The following is a 20,824-nucleotide window of genomic DNA, read 5'->3' as shown; positions in this document are numbered from 1 at the left end:
TCACTTTATAAAAGGCAATTGGATTATTACTCTCACTTTCTGGGGAACTGATGCGGTACAATGATTTTAAAAGTGATGGTCAGACTATTATTACTTTATAAGGTTTCATTTAGGACATTATTACTTTTTATGGAATCACTAGTTGCATTATTGCTTTATAAGAAGGAAGTCACTCAGGGAATTACTAGTAGAGTGCACACAGAGAATTGAAACCTTCAGTTGAACAAATTTATTTAACACAATCCAATTGTTTTCCGTCCATTTGTGGAATTAGCTATTTGCTCTGACTTCCTATACCTAAGCTGTGAAGTCTGAAATGCGTTGCTTGGCTAGTCACCAATTTTTGTACTGGCTGTGACAGTTATCCATGATTGGGTGCGCTAGCCCAGGTACTGTGATGGCTGCAGGGCATTATGGGAAAGCCCACATGTCATCATTAGTAGAGATGAGCAGTTCCATTGAGGCTCGGTTCGCTGGCAGCAAACGAGCCTAGTCTGCAAAGGCTCGATCCGGACTCGAACCCCGGATCCAGTCACTGATTAGCATCTTGAGTCTCCGCCCACATACAGCCAGCCATAAGCAGATCACTGCCGGGGAACGATGGACAAGCTATTTCAAACTTTTTCTGTTGCACACTACATTTGATCATGCTGTTGTTACCCCTAGTGTGCGCTGTTAAAACACTGCAAACAGCTCGCACAGGGCTGAGCACCAAGCGTACCCAAGCACAGCGTTGCTCGCACTTGTTTTGTTCATACGTAAAACATCTGATCTCCGAAATCGAACCTTGATTTTTAAATTTGGTGTTCGGTTTGAAAACCAAACCTCGGGTGCACTCATTTTTAATCATTAGTCCATAGACTTTTCAGCAGCGAGTGCAATGGGGCTGAACATTTTTCTTTCTTGATTTGATCCCCACAAATCGAATCTCAAACTGTTCAAATTCACAAAGACTTGTAATGTTCAGGAAATTTGACTGGAATCTTCTTCCCCCTGATCAATCCATTCATCTAAGGTAAGGTAATGATTTTTAATATAATATGGTGTGTTTTTGAGATTGAGGACATGAAATCCTTTCCACATGTCTCACTTCTACAATATGCTGCTTTTTTATATATATATATATATATATACTGTAAGACTTTTTAATTTCCAATATTTGTTTAACACAAACTATTCTTTGCATTATAATATTTTATCTGTTACATTTATACAATTGCTTTTGGTTTACACTGTTCATGTGTATTTCAGGGACCAAAGGGTTTGCCTGGACCACCGGGGCCACAAGGCCAGCAAGGTCTACCTGGACCTCAGGTTTGTGAGCACATATTCTACTTTATTTACATGTTGAGGTATAAAGCAATAAATGCGATCTGAAGCTTTAGTTTGTTGTCTGCTTCAATACGAATTTTTGTAGTAATAACTAGACATCTTTGATTCATTTTGCCTTACCGTAGACCTACGTTCACCATTTTATTTTAATGAAACCACTATAAACCATTGAAAATCTTTAATAACCTACATATTTACAAATTGCATTGACATTTAGACACAGTGTTAGAATTAAGACCTGTCTTTTCTGTCTCATCAGCCATCTTGCTTCTCTTATAGTTTCAGTTGGGACTAACTTACATTCCATCTATTGGGTGTTCACAAATAAAATCATATTTGCTTGTGTAACATTCACAAACTATACACACTTGCGGACTTAGGTACCTTTAAATTTTTCATTATCATATCATTGATGTGTGCCGCCCCCGTGCCAGCAGCCGCCGCTGCTCGGATCCGGACCTCCTAAGGGGGTGGCTCAAGGGTCTCCGGACCCAGGGGTCTCGCGGACACGCCAAATAAATGGGGGGGGATGTAGATGTACAGGCTAGGCCGTATTAAGTTCGTGACGCCACCCATGGTGTGTGGTGAGTTGGGACACCACTGCTGCTGTTATGGGGCACCCGGGGAAGATGTAGTGGCAGCTAGATGTTAACCCCTCCATGGGTAGGTCCCTGGGACCCAGTGTCTTCATGCAGGGTATAGCGACGGCAAGGGGATGCTTAATTACTCACAGTCAATGAATCACACGAGCCTCTGGTAAACCAAGGTGCTGGTGGCGCCGCGGCCGGTTGTATTTAGATCCCCCACCCGGGCTGGTGGTCTCTATCCTTTTCCTCTGCACTGATTTTGTGTATGGTGGACTGCCTGGTCTGGAACTCAGGAGTCCACTCCCGGCTGGATGTGGCCTAAGGAGCTGTGCAGGCTGATGCTGGCCCGTGGGATCTATGGGCCCTGGCGGTGACCTCCTATCCCTAACGGTGGGCTGTTGTCTTCTATGAGGGACTTTGGATGGGACAGGACCTCTAGTCCTGGCCTCAATCAGTTAATTAACCAGGCCGCTGGTTTCCGGTCCTGGCTTCAAGGTCCGAGTACCCCCCTTTGTGGTCCGGTTTCCGGGTCGGTTCCCCGTGTCGGTACTGGCGGGCTACAACCCTGTCCCGGTCCACCTCGGTTCTGCCGAGCCGTCTTCCCGTCTCCTGCTGACGGAGACCATCTAGCCAAAGGCACCAGGGCTCCTACCCTGGCACCATTCAACTTGAACCTCCTCTGCTGGAGCTACACCTAGCTCCAGCTCACACTCCTCTCAACTTGAACTACAAACTTATCTGCTTGTTTTCCCACCCCGGGCTGTCTAGACCCCTGGGTGGGCGTGTCCAACCGCCTGGTCCCGCCCTCTGGTGTGTCTATCTTTTCCTAAGTGGGTTGACTAGGGTTTCAGGTCGGCTGTGTGTTTCCTAAGTGAGGGAAGGTGTTATGCAGGGGCTTATCTGTGAATACCTGGTTTTGCTAGGGTGTCACAGATACATCCATAAAGCCTAAAAAGATGGAAAAAAAAAGCATTTAAGTATCTTCAACTTTATCTAGCACTTGAATTTTTTTTTTTACCATGATCTGAAAATTTAAAATGTGAATCAGACTAATTATCTGAAGACATGCTGCCTGAAAACCCTTTAGAAGAGGTTGTAGCTGTTTGGCACATTACTTGCTAGGGTCGTACTGTCTAAGTATAACTCATCTGAGACCGGCAATGTGCTGACAGCAGAGAGAGAATGAGGTTGGCAGTCACGTTACATCATTCTCCATCTCAAGCTGTAAAAACCTAATTTAGGTGGAAAATTCTTTGGATATACTGGTAAAAGCCTGACAGTTCTACAAAATCTTTGATTGACACTTCAATGCAACGCCCGGTTTTTGGATATACATAAATGTAAATAGAAAACAGCCATATTGGATTAAAGGAGTTGTCTGTGAAGTAACATTTCTAGGATCTGTGACAAATCTGTAGGGGGTGGAACTCAGCTGCTATTTATCTCCTGCAAATAGGTTATCAATTGTTAAAGGGGTATTCCTAGCTCTAAGATCCTATCCCAATATATAGTAGGTGTAATAATAATATTAGCAAGCACCTCCAATTAGAAATGTAGATAGTTCTCTTCATATAGCCATGTCTCTTATCTCATGTGCAGGGCATTGTAGCTTAGGTATCCATTGTTACAACCAGAGCAACTAACTGACTATCTAACTGTCACTATATGAGTGGATATAACAATGTATACCTAAGCTTGAATGCCCTGCATATGAGATATGAGACATGGCTATATCAGGAGAACTATACAATATTTCTAATTGGAGGTACTTGCTATTGTTATTGTTATTATTACACCTACTACATATTGGGATAAGATCTTGGAGATGGGAAACCCCTTTAGGTGCCAGACAACCCTTTTCAACTCTAGATGATGAATATATATATATATATATATATATATATATATATATATATATATATATATATGTACAGTGCCTACAAGTAGTATTCAACCCCCTGCTGATCTAGCAGGTTTGATAAGATGCAAATAAGTTAGAGCCTGCAAACTTCAAACGAGCAAGATTTATTAACAGATGCATAAATCTTACAAACCAACAAGTTATGTTGCTCAGTTAATTTTTAATAAATTTTCAACATAAAAGTGTTGGTCAATTATTATTATTGTTTGCAATTACAGCTAATAATCGTCTTTTATAAGACCTGATCAGGCCGGCACAGGTCTCTGGAGTTATCTTGGCCCACTCCTCCATGCAGATCTTCTCCAAGTTATCTAGGTTCTTTGGGTGTCTCATATGGACTTTAATCTTGAGCTCCTTTCACAAGTTTTCAATTGGGTTAAGGTCAAGAGACTGACTAGGCCACTGCAACACCTTGATTTTTTCCCTCTTGAACCAGGCCTAGGTTTTCTTGGCTGTGTGCTTTGGGTCGTTGTCTTGTTGGAAGATGAAATGACGACCCATCTTAAGATCCTTGATGGAGGAGCGGAGGTTCTTGGCCAAAATCTCCAGGTAGGTCGTGCTATCCATCTTCCCATGGATGCGGCCCAGATGGCCAGGCCCCTTGGCTGAGAAACAGCCCCACAGCATGATGCTGCCACCACCATGCTTGACTGTAGGGATGGTATTCTTGGGGTCATATGCAGTGCCATCCAGTCTCCAAACGTCACGTGTGTGGTTGGCACCAAAGATCTCGATCTTGGTCTCATCAGACCGCAGAACCTTGAACCAGTCTGTCTCAGAGTCCTCCAAGTGATCATGAGCAAACTGTAGACGAGCCTTGACATGACGCTTTGAAAGTAAAGGTACCTTACGGGCTCGTGTGGAACGGAGACCATTGCGGTGGAGTACGTTACTTATGGTATTGACTGAAACCAATGTCCCCACTGCCATGAGATCTTCCCGGAGCTCCTTCCTTGTTGTCCTTGGGTTAGCCTTGACTCTTCGGACAAGCCTGGCCTCAGCACGGGTGGAAACTTTCAAAGGCTGTTCAGGCTGTGGAAGGCTAACAGTAGTTCCATAAGCCTTCCACCTCCGGATGACGCTCCCAACAGTGGAGACAGGTAGGCCCAACTCCTTGGAAAGGGTTTTGTACCCCTTGCCAGCCTTGTGACCCTCCACGATCTTGTCTCTGATGGCCTTGGAATGCTCCTTTGTCTTTCCCATGTTGACCATATATGAGTGCTGTTCACAAGTTTGGGGAGGGTCTTAATTAGTCAGAAAAGGCTGGAAAAAGAGATAATTAATCCAAACATGTGAAGCTCATTGTTCTTTGTGCCTGAAATACTTCTTAATACTTTAGGGGAACCAAACAGAATTCTGGTGGTTTGAGGGGTTGAATAATAAATGACCCTCTGAATAAACTTTTCTCAATTTAAAAAAAAAAATAAAAAAGAAATAACATTCTTTTTTGCTGCAGTGCATTTCACACTTCCAGGCTGATCTACAGTCCAAATGTCACAATGCCAAGTTAATTCCGAATGTGTAAACCTGCTAAATCTGCAGGGGGTTGAATACTACTTGTAGGCACTGTGTATATAGTATAAATATAGGCCTGAGCACTGTAGAATACATACTTTGAAATTATAGCAGTTTTTTTTAGTCGTTGCAATTCAAATTCACAGCAATTCAAAATGCAATATTGATTTTATAGTGCAGACATTCAACTGGTGTGGGCAATCTTTGGTGCATTAATCTTGGCAAAAAGTATGCCAATTGCTCTTCCCAAGAAACCTGTCTTTCTAGTGGAACTCATGGGTAGCTGCTCTGTAAGGCCTCTTTCACACATTAGTTTTTTGCCATCAGGCGCAATCTGTCGAATTGGGAAAAAAAATGGATCCGGCGCCTGATCCGTTTTTTTTCTCATAGACTTGTATTAGCGCCGGATTGCGACGCATGGCCTCACGTTTCATCTGTCATATGACAGATCCAGTAAAAATTGTCTGTGCGGCCGCCGGAAGCAATGTCCAAAGGAACGTTTTCTGGGACCGGCGAAAAAACAGAAGGCGACGGATCTCTTTCTCTCTCTCTCTCTCTCTCTCTCTCTCTCTCTCTTCCATAGCAAATAACCTTTGGCCTGAAGAGAACAAATGAGACAAATCCATTTTTTATCGGATCCGTCGCATCAGTTTTGCCACAATCTTCGACGAATCCGTCGCATCAGGTACAAACCGGATTGTGTCTGATGGCAAAAAACTGATGTGTGAAAGAGGCCTAAGTCAGATCCTTTATTGAGCTTAAAAGATGACTTAGCTTATCATTCAACACCAGAGACATAACTTCAGAAAGAGGTCCACAAAATCCGGCTTTACAAACTTCAAGCTTCTTTATTTTTCAAATTCATATGCACAGCTTATGCCATATCTCCAATTGTTATTCCGCTACGCATTTCAGATAACAGGCTTCATTAATCATTATTAAGGATTCCAGTTATCTGGAACTCGTGGAGAAATAACAAATGGAGATTTGATATAAGCTGTTCATAAGAATTTTAAGAATAAAAAAGCTCAAGGTTTGTGAAGCTGGATTTTGTGGACCTTATTACTTCCGTCCTGGCAGGTACTGACTATTTTGGGCAGCTAGTTTGCGTCTTTGTCTATAACTTTAGAATTGTTGTTTCTTTTCGAACAGATAAGGGTTCTAGTCAGGCTGGGTGAGATGCACATTATGATGAGTTAAAGTGTTTTTCATGTACTCAATACCTAGATGTAGAGAAATGTTATGTCTACCCTTTTGTTTGTTTTCCAGGGAACAGCAGGTGCTGTTGGCGCTCCAGGTGCTCTTGGGAACGTTGGGCCTAAAGGTCTAAAGGTAGGTTTGCTCTGAGCAAAATGAGAAAGAATTCAGTCTTAAATCATTTCAATAAAGTTGAGTCAAATGTATTTTATACAATCATTTAAAATCAGTTATTATCAAAATTAAATTGTTTAAGTTGTAAAATCAGCATCGTTCAGCTTTGAGTAAAAGTTCATACAATGGTGTTACATACACTGTTAAACCTCAATTAATATTATTTACTTTATTATACTTTATAACTGTTATGATATTTTACAGTATGTTTCATTTAATTTTCAGGGCGAAATTGGAGACCCTGGAGAGAAAGGTGACAGTGGAATTCCAGGACGCAGAGGTTTGCCTGTAAGCACATTCAGTTTAATCCTTAATGTCTTGTATTCTATTTTTACAAGATCTAGGGGCCGATTCATCAATGCTTTCCGCCAGATTTCTGGTGTAAAAACCTTTGAAAATTTAATTGTATAAGCGTCGTCGATTTTTCATCAGGGTTTTATTTATTGTACTTTTTAAAAAAAATATCATATATAGGATTGTGCTGGCATCTAAATAAAAAAGCAGTCTGAAGAATGGTCAGATCACTTATTTCAGACACTTCACGGCTTTAAAAGACTGAATTGGTTAAGAGAAGTGAATATGATGGAACATATGTATGGCGCCCCTGAGGCTTCAATCACCACATGGCACTGCATTTCATTTAAGGTGCAATGCTTGGACTCGGGTGATGAAAGAATTAATCACTGGTGTTGTTGTTTCACTTACAAAACATCTAGCTATGAGTCACTACTTACACAGGAAGCCAGATAGTCTCGTGAATTCCAGGTTACCAGGACGACAGCCACTAAGAATCATCCCAAGGGTGGGAGCTGCCAGAGGAAGTGAGCAAACACAAACAGTTTCTAGCCAGGTCAGTCTGAGACACAGAAGAGAGCGGATAGCCTGAGCAGAAGTAAAGAAGACTGGTCCTGGGGACGGGAGGCTGGTGGATTTAGTCCCAGGACCAGGGGCCAAGACACCGCACTGAGTTTACACAGGGCAGACTGAGAGAGAAGCAGGAGAGTAACCAGCAGACTGGAAGAGGGCAAGAGGCAACCGGTGAAGATAGTGAGACAAGAGGAGAACATGGTAGCTGGAGGTCGAGCCTAACCGTTCCCACAGTGCCAGCACTGACAGGGCGCAGAAGCCCTAGGGCAGATTATACTCCATGTTGTCTGCCAGAATCTGCAGGAGATGGGGATTTCAAGTCTCATCACCCACCACCCATTTTCCCGGAGCATAGTGACATATAGGATACGGGTCAGGATTGCAGCCAGGCCCCATGGCAACAATCCGTGCCACCTACATATGGGACGGGACACTTAACAGAGACACTAGGGTCCCCAAGCCACTTCATGCCACGGGATCCACAACCAACCACAATGGTGATTGCTTCTGATTTACCTGGGACCAGCTGAGGTCCATCATGGCGAAGAGCGGCACTTCCGGGGAATCTTACCAACTGTGAGTAAAGAGAACTTTGAACAGCTGCCCATTTGTTGTCCCTTTCTTTGCCGGCGCCATCAGCCATCTCCACCGCCCTCATCCTCCCTGGGGCTCGCTCCACTTGTGGGGAGCTGGACTATCTGAGCTGCGTTAACATCAGCGCCGGAGGAGAGCAACATCTCACGGCGGCGGCTAATCCCTGGCCACGCACCACAGGTGGCGCTGCAAACATCCCCCATTCCCATCCAACACCACTCCTGGAAGAGGAAAAGTCACAGGAAGGGTCCGCGGCTGAGGAGGCCGAGACCCCAGTCACCACTGCAACCGGTGACACTTCCCAGGGACCCTTCACCCTCCTTCCATCCCCCTTTACACTGGACACTTGTTTTTTTGTCTTTTACATGTAGCCGACGGGGCCACGGAGCCAGGTCAGGCCAGTCACAGCAACCCCACAAAACCACTGGCCCGGTGACGAGTAACCTCGTGACACTCACCTAAAACTGATCCCTGCAATCCCTAATGTCCCTAGAACTGTCCTTCTCCATCATGAACCAAGGCCCTTTCTGGCCCTGAACTCACCCGGACTAGTGAATGTCAGCGATATGCTAGTCTCACCACCACCACTGCAATAAGACAACACAAGTAAGGTAACACAAACAGGTGGGGAAAGTCACAACAAATAACACTCCACAGCTTCTTCAGGAGGTAACTTCTCAGCTGCAACAGAAGCAAACACCTAAACGTCTCCAGAGACAGGCTCCTTTAAAGTAGACAGTATAGAATAAACTATAGCCGACACAGGGAGGAGTACGAAGGGGATATTTATAGCAATAGTGAGTGGCTGCAGCTGAGTTTACAACTACCTGTTAGATCACAACAGGATAGAAAGGAACCATAACCCCTTCTGCACTGGATGGAATTAAATAAGATCCAACTCAGGGTAAATGATAATTGGGCACTAAAAAAGATCTGCGATCAACTATATTCTGTGACCTTCTGATCCCAGATTTTCCTGAAATCACATCAGGCTGTAACACACTCGTGACATTGGGAAAATCATCCCACAGTGACAAGGTGTACCCCTAAAGGGACTGTTCTATGTTCTAATATTAAAACCTCAACTTGTGTCAACCAACCTTAAAGGGAACCTGTCACCAGATTTTTCCCTATTAAACTAAAAGAATCACCTTCTGCAGCTCCTGGGCTGCATTCTATCAAGGTGCACCTTGGCCCTGACTCGCCTTCCAGAACCCAAAAATAACTTTTTCAAAAACTTGGCTATTAGGTATGCTAATTACCTTGATTGGCCAGATGGGTGGGCTCATTTTCTGCTCCTTTATCCCTCTCCTGCCGCTGATCGCCATCCTCTTTCCTTGATTGATGGGATGACTCCCTCCATCATCCTCGTCACATTTTTAAATCTCGCGCCTGTGCAGTTAGGTCTGCTCGCGCAGGCGCAGTTCGCTTTGCCATATCGTGGCCAGAGCAGATAACATAGCTGCCCTAGCTCGCGTCGGTGAGCTAAATGTGCAGGCGCGAGACTATGGGCGAGTACGAGCATGACACTGGTGAGGTCGGCGCTGTGCATGACGAGGAGGATGACGGAGGGCATCATCCCGTCAATCAAGGAAGGAGGACGGCAATCAGCGGCAGGAGGGGTATAAAGGAGCAGAAAATGAGCCCGCCCATCTGGCCAACCAAGGTAATTAGCATACCTAACGGCTAAGTTTTGTAAAATTATTTTTGGGGTCTGGAAGGGGAGTCAGGGCCAACGTGCACCTTCATAGAATGCAGCCTAGGAACTGCAGAAGAGGATTCTTTTAGTTTTATAGGAAAAAATCTGGAGACAGGTCCCCAATAATGTAGATGGAGATAAATCTTGTAAATTAAATGGGCTGGTCATCACTTTATAACATTTCTTAATTTTGGCCAAAATGGGCAGCAAGACATAGTATGACATAGGGAGGTGGCCCTATTTTTTTTGTTTTGTTTTTTTTACATCATGCTATGCCTCGCCTAATAGTACGTTTGATGTAATACCTGATTCTGAGTTGTAGCTCATTTGGATTGCAATAATATTTGTTGCTTTCCACCACTCTATATGTGTTAATGGCTTCGTTACACATAGTTTGTGCATGCCCATTTGCTTACAGCGTTCCTGATGGAATAATGCTTGACAAGTGCTGAAGCTGGATGCGCGTGCGCATTTTGTTTTGGGTTCTCTGTGTGATGGCCTGCCTCTGCGTCATTTCCAGCAATGAAGCTGGTGATCTTGGGTTACACATGGGACGCCATGGCCCCACATACATTGGTGTGTTGACTTTCAGGTAATTGACTCTCCACTACAAATGTACACTGTGTGTAGAATTATTAGGCAAATGAGTATTTTGATCACATGATGATTTTTAGACATGTTGTCCTACTCCAAGCTGTATAGGCTTGAGAGTCAACTACCAATTAAGTAAATCTGGTGATGTGCATCTCTGTAATGAGGAGGGGTGTGGTGTAATGACATCAACACCCTATAAAAGGTGTGCTTAATTATTAGGCAATTTCCTTTCCTTTGGCAAAATGGGTCAAAAGAGAGATTTGACGGGCTCTGAAAAGTCCAAAATTGGGAGATGTCTTACAGCAGTCTTGAAATTGCCAAACTTTTGAAGCGTGATCAACGAACAATCAAGCGTTTCATGGCAAATAGCCAACAGGGTCGCAAGAATCATGTTGGGCAAAAAAGGCGCAAAATAACTGCCCATGAATTGAGGAAAATCAAGCGTGAAGCTGCCAAGATGCCATTTGTTTGGCCATATTTCAGAGCTGCAATGTTACTGGACTATCAAAAAGCACAAGGTGTGCCATACTCAGGGACATGACCAAGGTAAGGAAGGCTGAAAAACGACCACCTTTGAACAAGAAACATAAAATAAAACGTCAAGACTGGGCCAAGAAATATCTTAAGACTGATTTTTCAAAGGTTTTATGAACTGATGAATGAGAGTGACTCTTGATGGGCCAGATGGATGGACCAGAGGCTGGATGAGTAAAGGGCAGAGAGCTCCACTCCGACTCAGACGCATATCCGTCTTAAAGGGATCATACATCAGCTGATCAGTACATCTCTGCACACTACTCCCTTCACTACTACTATACCCACGTCCGGAGGTGGGCCTTAAAATAGGGCAGTGGTGCAGATCAGTGCACATGGAACACACAAACTTTCTTGGAAGCAACCCCCCTGCAGCACATGGACTTTGGACTCACACTCTCTGCGCATTAGATGTGCGATAGCGCTCGGGACCCCTGTGTCTCTGCAGATTGAGTGACCTGCTGTAAAGGCCCCTGGTGCTGATAACGTCTATTAGGACGTTGCTGTCCCAAGATTGGGAGGCCTTTTGGAGGAGATTTCCTCTTTTGTCATTTTGCTGCAGGGCTGCTTACCGAACTGTATATCATATCATAAGTGTGTTTGTAACAGACATTAAGGGGAGCCCTATTGAATCTTCGTTGTCTGTGTTATCCCATGCTTATCTCACAGGTACCTGGGTATCATCTAAATACTGCTGGGCAGTTCTAATACTGATTGTAATAGACCAAAGGGAAGTTTCCCTGAATTCCCGTATTTTTTGCAGGTATCCTACGTGCATCTCATAGGTACCTAGGAATTATCTCGATACCATCGTGCGGCACTAATTATTGGATAAATGATAGGCCAGGTGTCTTCTGCTTTCCTACATCTGTGAAGGAATTAGGTCCAGCTAACTACTCTGCATCCTTTTGGCTTGGACAAGAGAGATACAATCGTCTCCTCAGGTATCGTAAGAGGAGGTACACAGCATATGTTACTTCATATAATAAACAACCCTAGGAACTACCTTCTAAGTGTCCTTGGCAAAATACCCCTGATGAACCCCTTACTACCTAGTTAGGAAGGGGGGAAACGCATCGGGAGAGCGGGAGGTTCAAACACATTTGGTGGAACCACCGGCTCAGTCCTAACCATTCCATTTTGCTGCAGTGACTGGAAAACCTGGTCCAGTCTAGGAACCAATTTATTCAATTCATTTATGTCATTGTCCTTGTCTTGGTTCGTTTCACTTATTGCACCTGGTTTCTTGGTGGAGGGATTAGGCCAGTGAATAACAGGGATAGTGAGGGTCAGCCACCCGGAGCGGGGGGTGCTCTAAAAATTATGATACCCTCTGTTGACAGGAAGGGCAAGTGGAGGATTTAATTCAGTCCCCTCTAAACGCTATCTAGCTATTTTTCTATCAGGATTTTTCCCTCACACCATCCTGTTTTTCATCTGATCTTTCACTAGCACACTGTCCATGTCATTTATGTTATCCAAGACACATGGTGTCGTATTTTAATTTTTATAATAAAGATATTTTTATTGGGGTATTGTTTCTAGTGGTTTCTTGTATACTCTTACCTCACTACTCTATTATTTGTGGTTTTTTAGAAACCATAGTTATATCTGTGTTTGTCTTTGCCAGGGTGTAGATGGTGCAGATGGATATGGTTCCTCAGGTTTAAAGGGAGAAAAGGTAAGTTGGTGAAGTGCTCCATATCTCTAACCAATTTATCTATCAACTAGGCACTATTTTTATAAAGCATAGGTGGCACCACATTTGTTGGGACCATTAAAATTAACCTATCAAAGAAATGACCTGCACTGTACTCCTAGCAAGCAGTTAATGTTTGGTTGGGTGCGACTTGAGTACTCAAGTGTAATGTTATTGGGAAGCGAGCATTTTTCCGAAAAATGTTCTGGAAAAATACTGGAGTACCCCATTGACTTCCAGTATACTCAGGTACTCGAGTTGTGCCTATCCGACAGTCCTACTGCTTGTTATGAATACCAAGTGACCAAGCATGGTAGTGCTCACTCATCACTAGTTTTAATTAGTATACGTACAGTCATCTAGTCTTTTCAGTACAGTTGAGGCAAATTTAATCTAATAGAAACCAGTCAATGAGAATGTTAAAAAATATTATACAAGCATCCTGACAAGGATTTTCAAAGTAAGGACACCAACTATGCTTGGTCCAGGGATTAATATGTTTTTTTGTAAAATCTAATGATAGGCCAACCTTAAAAAGTAATATATTAGGGAAATAGATACCAGTTCATTTTTTTAGTGTACTAATGGAAATGTGATGATATCCTTCCTATGTCTGTGATAGCACAATCCCATTAATTGGAATTGCTATGCTTTTCTAAATCCATTTTCATCTGGTATGTGCTTCATACTTTGGATATATACACATATTTTTATATTTTGATCCATAAAAAGAGAAGAATTTCAATGTTATTTTTATCTGAAAAGTCACCACAATGCTTCCAATCACTACTAAAGCCCGCTTTACACGCTGCAATGTATCTTACAATGTGTTGGCGGGGTCACGTCGTAAGTGACGCACATCCGGCATTGTAAGGTACATTGCAGTGTGTGACAGGTACGTGCGATTGCGATTGAACGTTAAAACGTTCATCGCATACACATCGTACCTTTCTCTAGAATTGCACATCAGATTGTTCATCGTACCCGGGGCAGCACACATTGCAGTGTGTGACACCCCGGGAACGATGAACAGATCTTACCTATGTCCTGCGTCTCCCGGCCCACAATGCGGAAGGAAGGAGGTGGGCGGGATGTTTACGTGCCGCTCAGCTCCGCCCCTCTGCTTCTATCGGCCGGCTGCCACGTGACGTCGATATAACGCCGAACGTCCCTCCCACTCCAGGAAGTGGACGTTCGCTGCCCACAGCGAGGTCGTATGGACGGGTAAGTATGTGTGACGGGGGTTACTCGTATGTGCAGCACGTTCAACAAATTGAACGTGCTGCACATACGATGGGGGCGTTGCAAATCGCATACGAAATCGTATGCGAAATTGCAACGTGTAAAGCAGGCTTAACATAGAGCACAAATAAATACTCTAGGCAGAAAAAGCACATTTAAAAGTTTTTGATTTACTGAGGATTAGGGATGATCAAATACCTCAAATATTTGGCTTCGCGAATATCCGACGAATAGGTCGCTGCTATGCAAATATTCGATGTGCAATGTAAGTCTATGGGAAGCCCGAATAGTTGTTATTCTGGTTTCCCATGGACTTACATTACGCATCGAATATTCACAAATAGTCGAATAGCGGCGATCTATTTGGGAAATATTCTCGAAGCTGAATATTTGAGGTATTCGATCATTCCTACTAAGGATGCATTACCTTTATTACTTATTACTTTGAGAGAATGCTGTTGTATGTATAATAGAAATGTCTTCTCTCTCTAGGGCCATATTGGATTCCCTGGATATCCCGGTCTTCAGGTAAGTAGAGTATTCTGCTTCCGTATTTTTTACTTCTGTGATGATTGGCATTTGGCAATTATGACCATGTAAATATGAGGGTATTGTCAAAATATGTTTAAATTTGTAGACAACTTGTACTTCAAAGTCCCATTAAACAACTGATGGTAAAATGTTATCCCTCCAACCTTCTATTTATGGAGCAGGACAGGATAATCACACAATTCAATCTGAGTAGCACTTTAAATTATTCCTGCCAAATTTTGTTTATTCACTCTCTTTTTTTTTCATCTCCCAACTCCTTACATTTTTCCGCCACCATAGCTTGAGATCTGTTTTCTGCAGGGTTGTAGTTTTCAATGACATCATTCACTTATGTGCTAGACAGAGGAAAAAGAAATATGATGTGAAATGGTGAAAAAAAAAACCTTTATCCCCCCCTTTGTTTTCTGGGTTTCCTTTTTTATGGCATTCGTTATGTGATAAAACTGAATTGACAACATGATTACATGATTCTGCAGGTCCAAACGATTATAGCAATACCAAACATGTATAGTATTTTTAAGTATTATTAATTTAGTGGCCCCTGAACCATGAACTAAAAAACACAATCAAATTGAGTGTGTCACGATAAGTTTCATACCAAGAAAGTCAGGTCTGACTTTTTCTGGGGGTGTGCTTTTTTTTCCTTTGCATGATGCCTCCTGTTTATGATTGGTTTATATAATGCAAGGGCAAAACTCCTCCACTCCCCAGAGAATGTCAGACATAACTTTCTCTGTGTGAGAGATATAATGACACACTGCCTTGTTCTCCATACGTTTCTCACGGCCAGCAACTAATCTAAGTACAAGGACTGGACTGGAGCAGAACTATGTATCAAAATCCCTGAATTTGCAGCTTTTCTCTAATAACACTGTCAGTGTGGTGTAAATGGAAGAAGAGCTAAACTGACAGTGCTGTGAGATGAGAGCTGCAGATGCAGAGATGTTTGTAATGACACATAGCTCTGCTCTACTCCCCTCCTCCATTTGTAATCACATTAGTATTCAACAGAGACATTATTGTGAAGAGCAGAGTTGTGGGTCATTACATGTCTTCAATATCACATAGAATAAGTCGGTTAGGACATTCTCAGGAGAAGTTTTCTTTTTTTTCCTTGCACATTGCTTTCTGATTATGATTGGTTAACAATATGGAGAAAATCACTGCATACTCTTATTTCAATATACAAAGTGTTTAATTGTAGATGTGGTTCATACAAAAGAGGTGAAGGTGACAGGGTACTATGTTTTGACCTAATCGGTCTTGATCACAATGTCACTAGAAATTTTTTTGTATAATAAAAATCTGCATAATACATATTATATATTCAAAATTACATGCACACAAAATGTACAATATTTTCCACATGGGTTGGAAACAGAAAGCATGTCCTGCAACAAGCGCTATACAATAAATGACAAGCATAGTTATGAGTTATATAAGTATGTTTACATATGCACCCTAATATAGTGCTGTTGGCTAGGGTTTTAATTCAATGTAGAGGAATGGAATACTAGGGCTGAACAAATTGTCACAATCTATTCTGTATATGTTTGGAAAAATGCAGAGACAACTCTATATAAAGTACGTACTTTCCATGGACTAATTTACAAGGTATCGGACAACAGAATGAAAATCATGTTTAGCCAATAACAGATGCATAGGGATAGAGATGATCGAACCTGAAGATTGATGTTCAAAGTTCAGGTTCGAACACAGATTACAAAAAAAAACAAAGTTTGGGTTTGAAGTTCGAGTGAGTTACGAGTGCAAACACTCAAGCGAATATTGCTGTGCTTGGGTATGAGTGATGCTCAGCCCTGTGGGAGCTGCGTGCAGTGTGTCAATGGCGCGCACTTGGGGTAAAATCAGCATGATAAGATGTAGTGTGCACATGCACAAAAAAATAAATTGAAAAACCCCACGCCCGGAAGTGTTTTGTTTATGGCTGGTTTCATGTGGGCGGAGACATGAACTGCCCAATTAGTGACTTCCATTGAGGTTCAGGTCAAGTCAGGGTCACAAACCAAACTTTATCTAAAGTTCAACTCTGTCCTCTGAATCGAACCTCACAAGGTTAGATCATCTCTACAAAGGGTCTTTGGCTGCTGTTCATTAAGAACAACTTATCTGAAGGGAATAAAATTCCCCTTGCAGTTTAAAGTGACACAAATATGCAAAACATGTAACCAAGGTAATGAATTTATATTATGTGGTTTGTAGAACTAATGCTTTTCTCATGGTAAATAGACAGGCACTCCATTAAGGTACCGTCACACTAAGCGACGCTCCAGCGATCCCATCAGCAACCTGACCTGGCAGGGATCACTGGAGCATCGCTACACGGGTTGCTGGTGAGCTGTCACACAGGCAGATCTCACCAGCAACCAGTGACCAGCCCCCAGCCAGCAGCGACGCGTGGAAGCATGCTGCGCTTGGTAACTAAGGTAAATATCGGGTAACCAACCCGATATTTACCTTGGTTACCAGCGTGTACCGCTTAGCGCTGGCTCCCTGCACACCTAGCCACAGTACACATCGAGTTAATTACCCAATGTGTACTCTGCTACGTGTGCAGGCACCAAGGAGCCGGCTTCTGCGGACGCTGGTAACCACGGTAAACATCGGGTAACCAAGAAGCCCTTATCTTGGTTACCCAATATTTACCATGGTTACCAGCGTCCGCAGAAGCCGGCTCCTGCTGCCTACACATTCAGTTGTTGCTCCCTCGCTGTCACACACAGCGATGTGTGCTTCACAGCGGGAGAGCAACAACTAAAAAATGGTCCAGGACATTCAGCAACAACCAGCGACCTCACAGCAGGGGCCAGGTTGTTGCTGGATGTCACACACAGCGACATCACTAGCAACATCGCTGCTATGTCACAAAAGTCGTGCCTCAGCAGCGATGTTGCTAGCGATGTTGCTTAGTGTGACGGGGCCTTTACAGTGGATAAAGTTTCAACTAAATATAGGAGATTGGTTAATGTCATGCAGATGAGAAAGTTAACAACACCTGCAGAAATGAATCTCTACTAACATTCCCTTGTTTGACGGAGCATATAGCACATAAACTTTACAAGTGAATATCTCTGCAACTGAGATTTGAAATAAAAAAAAATAAAAACAGTTTTATTCATCTCGCTTCTATTACATGGCCTGTTTAACATGTTAAAATTGGTGAAAGGTTCTATTTAACGTGGTTGAATTTTCTCCTCCTTCATGAACGTTGTTTGGAATTGGAGTTCATTCAAGTGATTAGACGTACATTGATCTTAGAACATCCTGCCTTTATCTAGCTATGGTAGTAACATAAACTACAGCTCAATGATTGCTATAAAATACTATTGAATATAGACTGCACATCTAAAACTTATACATTGATCTATTGAGGCTAAACAAAAAGTAACAAAGCTCAATATAAGGTTCTTAGTTTAACATTCTGATCAGATCGTATGAAGCCCAATGCCACGTCACGGAAAACTTCTCAGCTGGTCCCTGACCTTAAAGTGCTGGAGCCATGCTATAGGCAAACCACCACCACCAGTAGGGCAAGCACCCTGGTGCCCCACACCACCCATGCTGGAAGGCTGAGCTCCCATGAGTCCAGGCTAGACACCCCACAAGCATAGCACCAAAGCAACAATGGCCACCAAATAGCACCAAAAATTCACTTTCCCCATGTTTTCAAATTGAACTGAGAGCATAAGAAGGTGAAACCCCTTGTGCAATGCTGGGTTCTCAGGAGATAGACCTGGTGGTCACTATGGTTGTGCTCTTATTAAAATGGTTGTCTGTATTTAAAAAATTTCAATTAGGAGGTCTAGGCTTAAAAACATTGAGATACTTGGTTTTGGAGCAATAAATGGCATGTTTTTCAATTTTCTTAAATTGTAGCACAATATTTGACTGTAAATTTGTATATGCAAATAATAACCATACTCATTTGTTATTTGTTATGTATAGGGAGATGATGGTGATCGTGGTAAACCTGGTGATCTTGGTCCTAAAGGAGTGAGAGGCAGGAGGGTGAGGATATTCTAATTATTGGAAAGCATCTAAACAATATTCATTGTAATAACTGGCAAACAATTTGAAATCTTTATGGTAATACAATTTTGAAACTAAATTTTGATTAAATTGCTGCCTAAGGGCTTCCGCATACTGTATGTCCTCTGTGTGCTGTTCGTTTTTCTATGAACAGCACATGGACTTAATCTGTGTTTTTTTTTTATTGTGTTTGATTTTTTTTGTGGACTGATGGCTCATATGAAAAAAAAAATCAGGATCATGTCTTATTCCAGTCTGGTATGTGGTAGAAATTGGCCAATTAAATGAATAGGTCATCAGGTTGTTCTAGAGAATTTTCACAGAACACTTGTTGGGAGACGCAAGCAAAACATCTGTTTGATGTTTTTGCATACAAGAACGACTAATGAAGACAGACAAAACCCAATGAAAACCAGACCGTCACAAGAATAAAAACGTATAAAAAATGGAAATTAACATCTGAATATGGCCTTACTAATTATACAACAAATAATACACTAAAATACTGAGCTTTTTTAGGGAATAAGGAGGTTTTTCTTTTTTTGTTCCTTGTTGTTTTTTTTGTTATTTTTCCACATGCATTTCTATTTGATTTTTATACAGTGTTTACCAGAATAATGTTGGTCTTCATAGCTCATTCTGGTCTTTTCAGGGCAATGCCGGCTTCACTGGAGCTTCTGGAGACCCTGGAGAGAGAGGACCTCCTGGTGCCAGGGTAAGACGTTTTTATAAAATAAACTATACAGTACATAGGAGTCAATTGGTTGTAATCGGAACATAATGTTTTATGTTCTTTGTTTTTTTAGGGACTGAAAGGACCACAAGGATCAGTATCATTCACAGTATGTAACTCACTATTATTTGAATTTTCTTTGCAATTCTACAGTACTTGCTCCATCTCATTTTGTACTGGATTGTGTTTGAAGTGTCTATCTGCAAAGAATTAATTGTTCAGACTAGATGAAACTAATTGGTCAATTATGGTAACAGTCCATCTTCATGGGTATAAATTTGAAAGTCTACTGATACTTTGCATATTCTGCCATACTTACTCTTCTATCTATGTAACAGGTATGATCTTAAATCTTTTCTGACATAAAAGTATAAAATCATGTTCAATTTTCAGAAGTCTTACCTTTAGGAATTTAACAATACGCGGAATACAGCTATAAAGAAATAAAATGAATAAAGAATATGTCACTATCAATCGAAATTGATATTAGTCCGATGATTCAGAAAAAGAAAACATATTAAAAAAATATAAAAAAAAATCATTGTAGAACAAATAAATAATTGGGGAAAGAATGGGTGACAAAATCTTAATAGAAAAAAAAAAGAAGAGGCAAACTCACCGTAGATTAACCAAAGCAGCGTGCGCGGAACCATGTTTTGACCAGATTTGAACAGATGCAAAAAGCATAATAGGTGTTCCATCTTCTGGATAAAATGTTCAGTTTTATGCAATCTTTAAAAATTTCATACCAGGTTGTACAAAACACAAAATAGGAAAACCAAGAGAAAAAAAAGTGTTGTGTTTCGAATGCAGCCCTGCGTTCTTTGTCAAAACTTGATGGGGAAAGGCTACTCATCAACCCTACACATCCTGATGGACAAATCCAAAAGTAGATAGGGCTCACATGACCTGCTAATTAAATAAAATGAGGTGTTGAAAAATATGAAAGCAAATTGAAACAAAGAAAAATGAAGAAATAAAAAATGAAAAGTAAACAAATTAGTATAACATATATAATAGAGAATTGAATGAGACAGAATTACTAATGAAGCACGCTTTCACAATGCAGGTTTAGGCCATCAGAAAACCTAGTTCCAAGAGTAAAGTTCCAAGACTTCTCAACTGTCTCATAATATCGTCTCCACACATAAATCTGTTGACTTTTCGATCCAAATGCCTCAAATAAATGCACATTTTTTTATATATATTTTAGTGGTCCTTTTGGGTTAATAAAAATAAATAAATAAAAAATAGGAAAAATACACTTATTTCCCTTATTTTTCTCACCAATATTGACTGATACCATAATAACAACAATATGACAGTGACATAAAAATGAAGCTCCATGAATTACAAAACAAGACCATAAAAATACTAGAATATTTGATCGAGAACAAATTTTACGGCTCTTCAAACTGCATGTACGAAAAAACAGAAAATGTGTCTCATCAAGAAGAGTGGTAAATGGCCTAGTAATGAAATGGCAAATGAGTCACCTTACAAAAAATACTAGTATCTATCCACAGTATACAGT

The 20,824-nt window shown here is 41.6% G+C and overlaps 1 protein-coding gene across 1 annotated transcript in view; it reads left to right on the top strand.

The window, feature by feature from the left end:
- Nucleotides 1-20,824, top strand: part of LOC142243954 (collagen alpha-4(VI) chain-like) — a 261,579-nt gene that overhangs the window by 129,729 nt on the left and 111,026 nt on the right. Inside the window, exons 25-32 of the mRNA XM_075316147.1 lie at nucleotides 1,252-1,314; nucleotides 6,625-6,687; nucleotides 6,952-7,014; nucleotides 12,645-12,695; nucleotides 14,448-14,483; nucleotides 18,474-18,536; nucleotides 19,210-19,272; nucleotides 19,364-19,399. Coding sequence (XP_075172262.1) covers nucleotides 1,252-1,314; nucleotides 6,625-6,687; nucleotides 6,952-7,014; nucleotides 12,645-12,695; nucleotides 14,448-14,483; nucleotides 18,474-18,536; nucleotides 19,210-19,272; nucleotides 19,364-19,399 — 438 coding nt within the window. The remainder of the gene's footprint in view (nucleotides 1-1,251; nucleotides 1,315-6,624; nucleotides 6,688-6,951; nucleotides 7,015-12,644; nucleotides 12,696-14,447; nucleotides 14,484-18,473; nucleotides 18,537-19,209; nucleotides 19,273-19,363; nucleotides 19,400-20,824) is intronic.

Source organism: Anomaloglossus baeobatrachus, chromosome 6 (assembly GCF_048569485.1).
Source record: "Anomaloglossus baeobatrachus isolate aAnoBae1 chromosome 6, aAnoBae1.hap1, whole genome shotgun sequence".
Lineage (NCBI taxonomy): Eukaryota > Metazoa > Chordata > Amphibia > Anura > Aromobatidae > Anomaloglossus > Anomaloglossus baeobatrachus.
The sequence above is the reverse complement of the archived record's forward strand: the minus strand, read 5'-3'. Positions and strand labels throughout refer to the sequence as shown.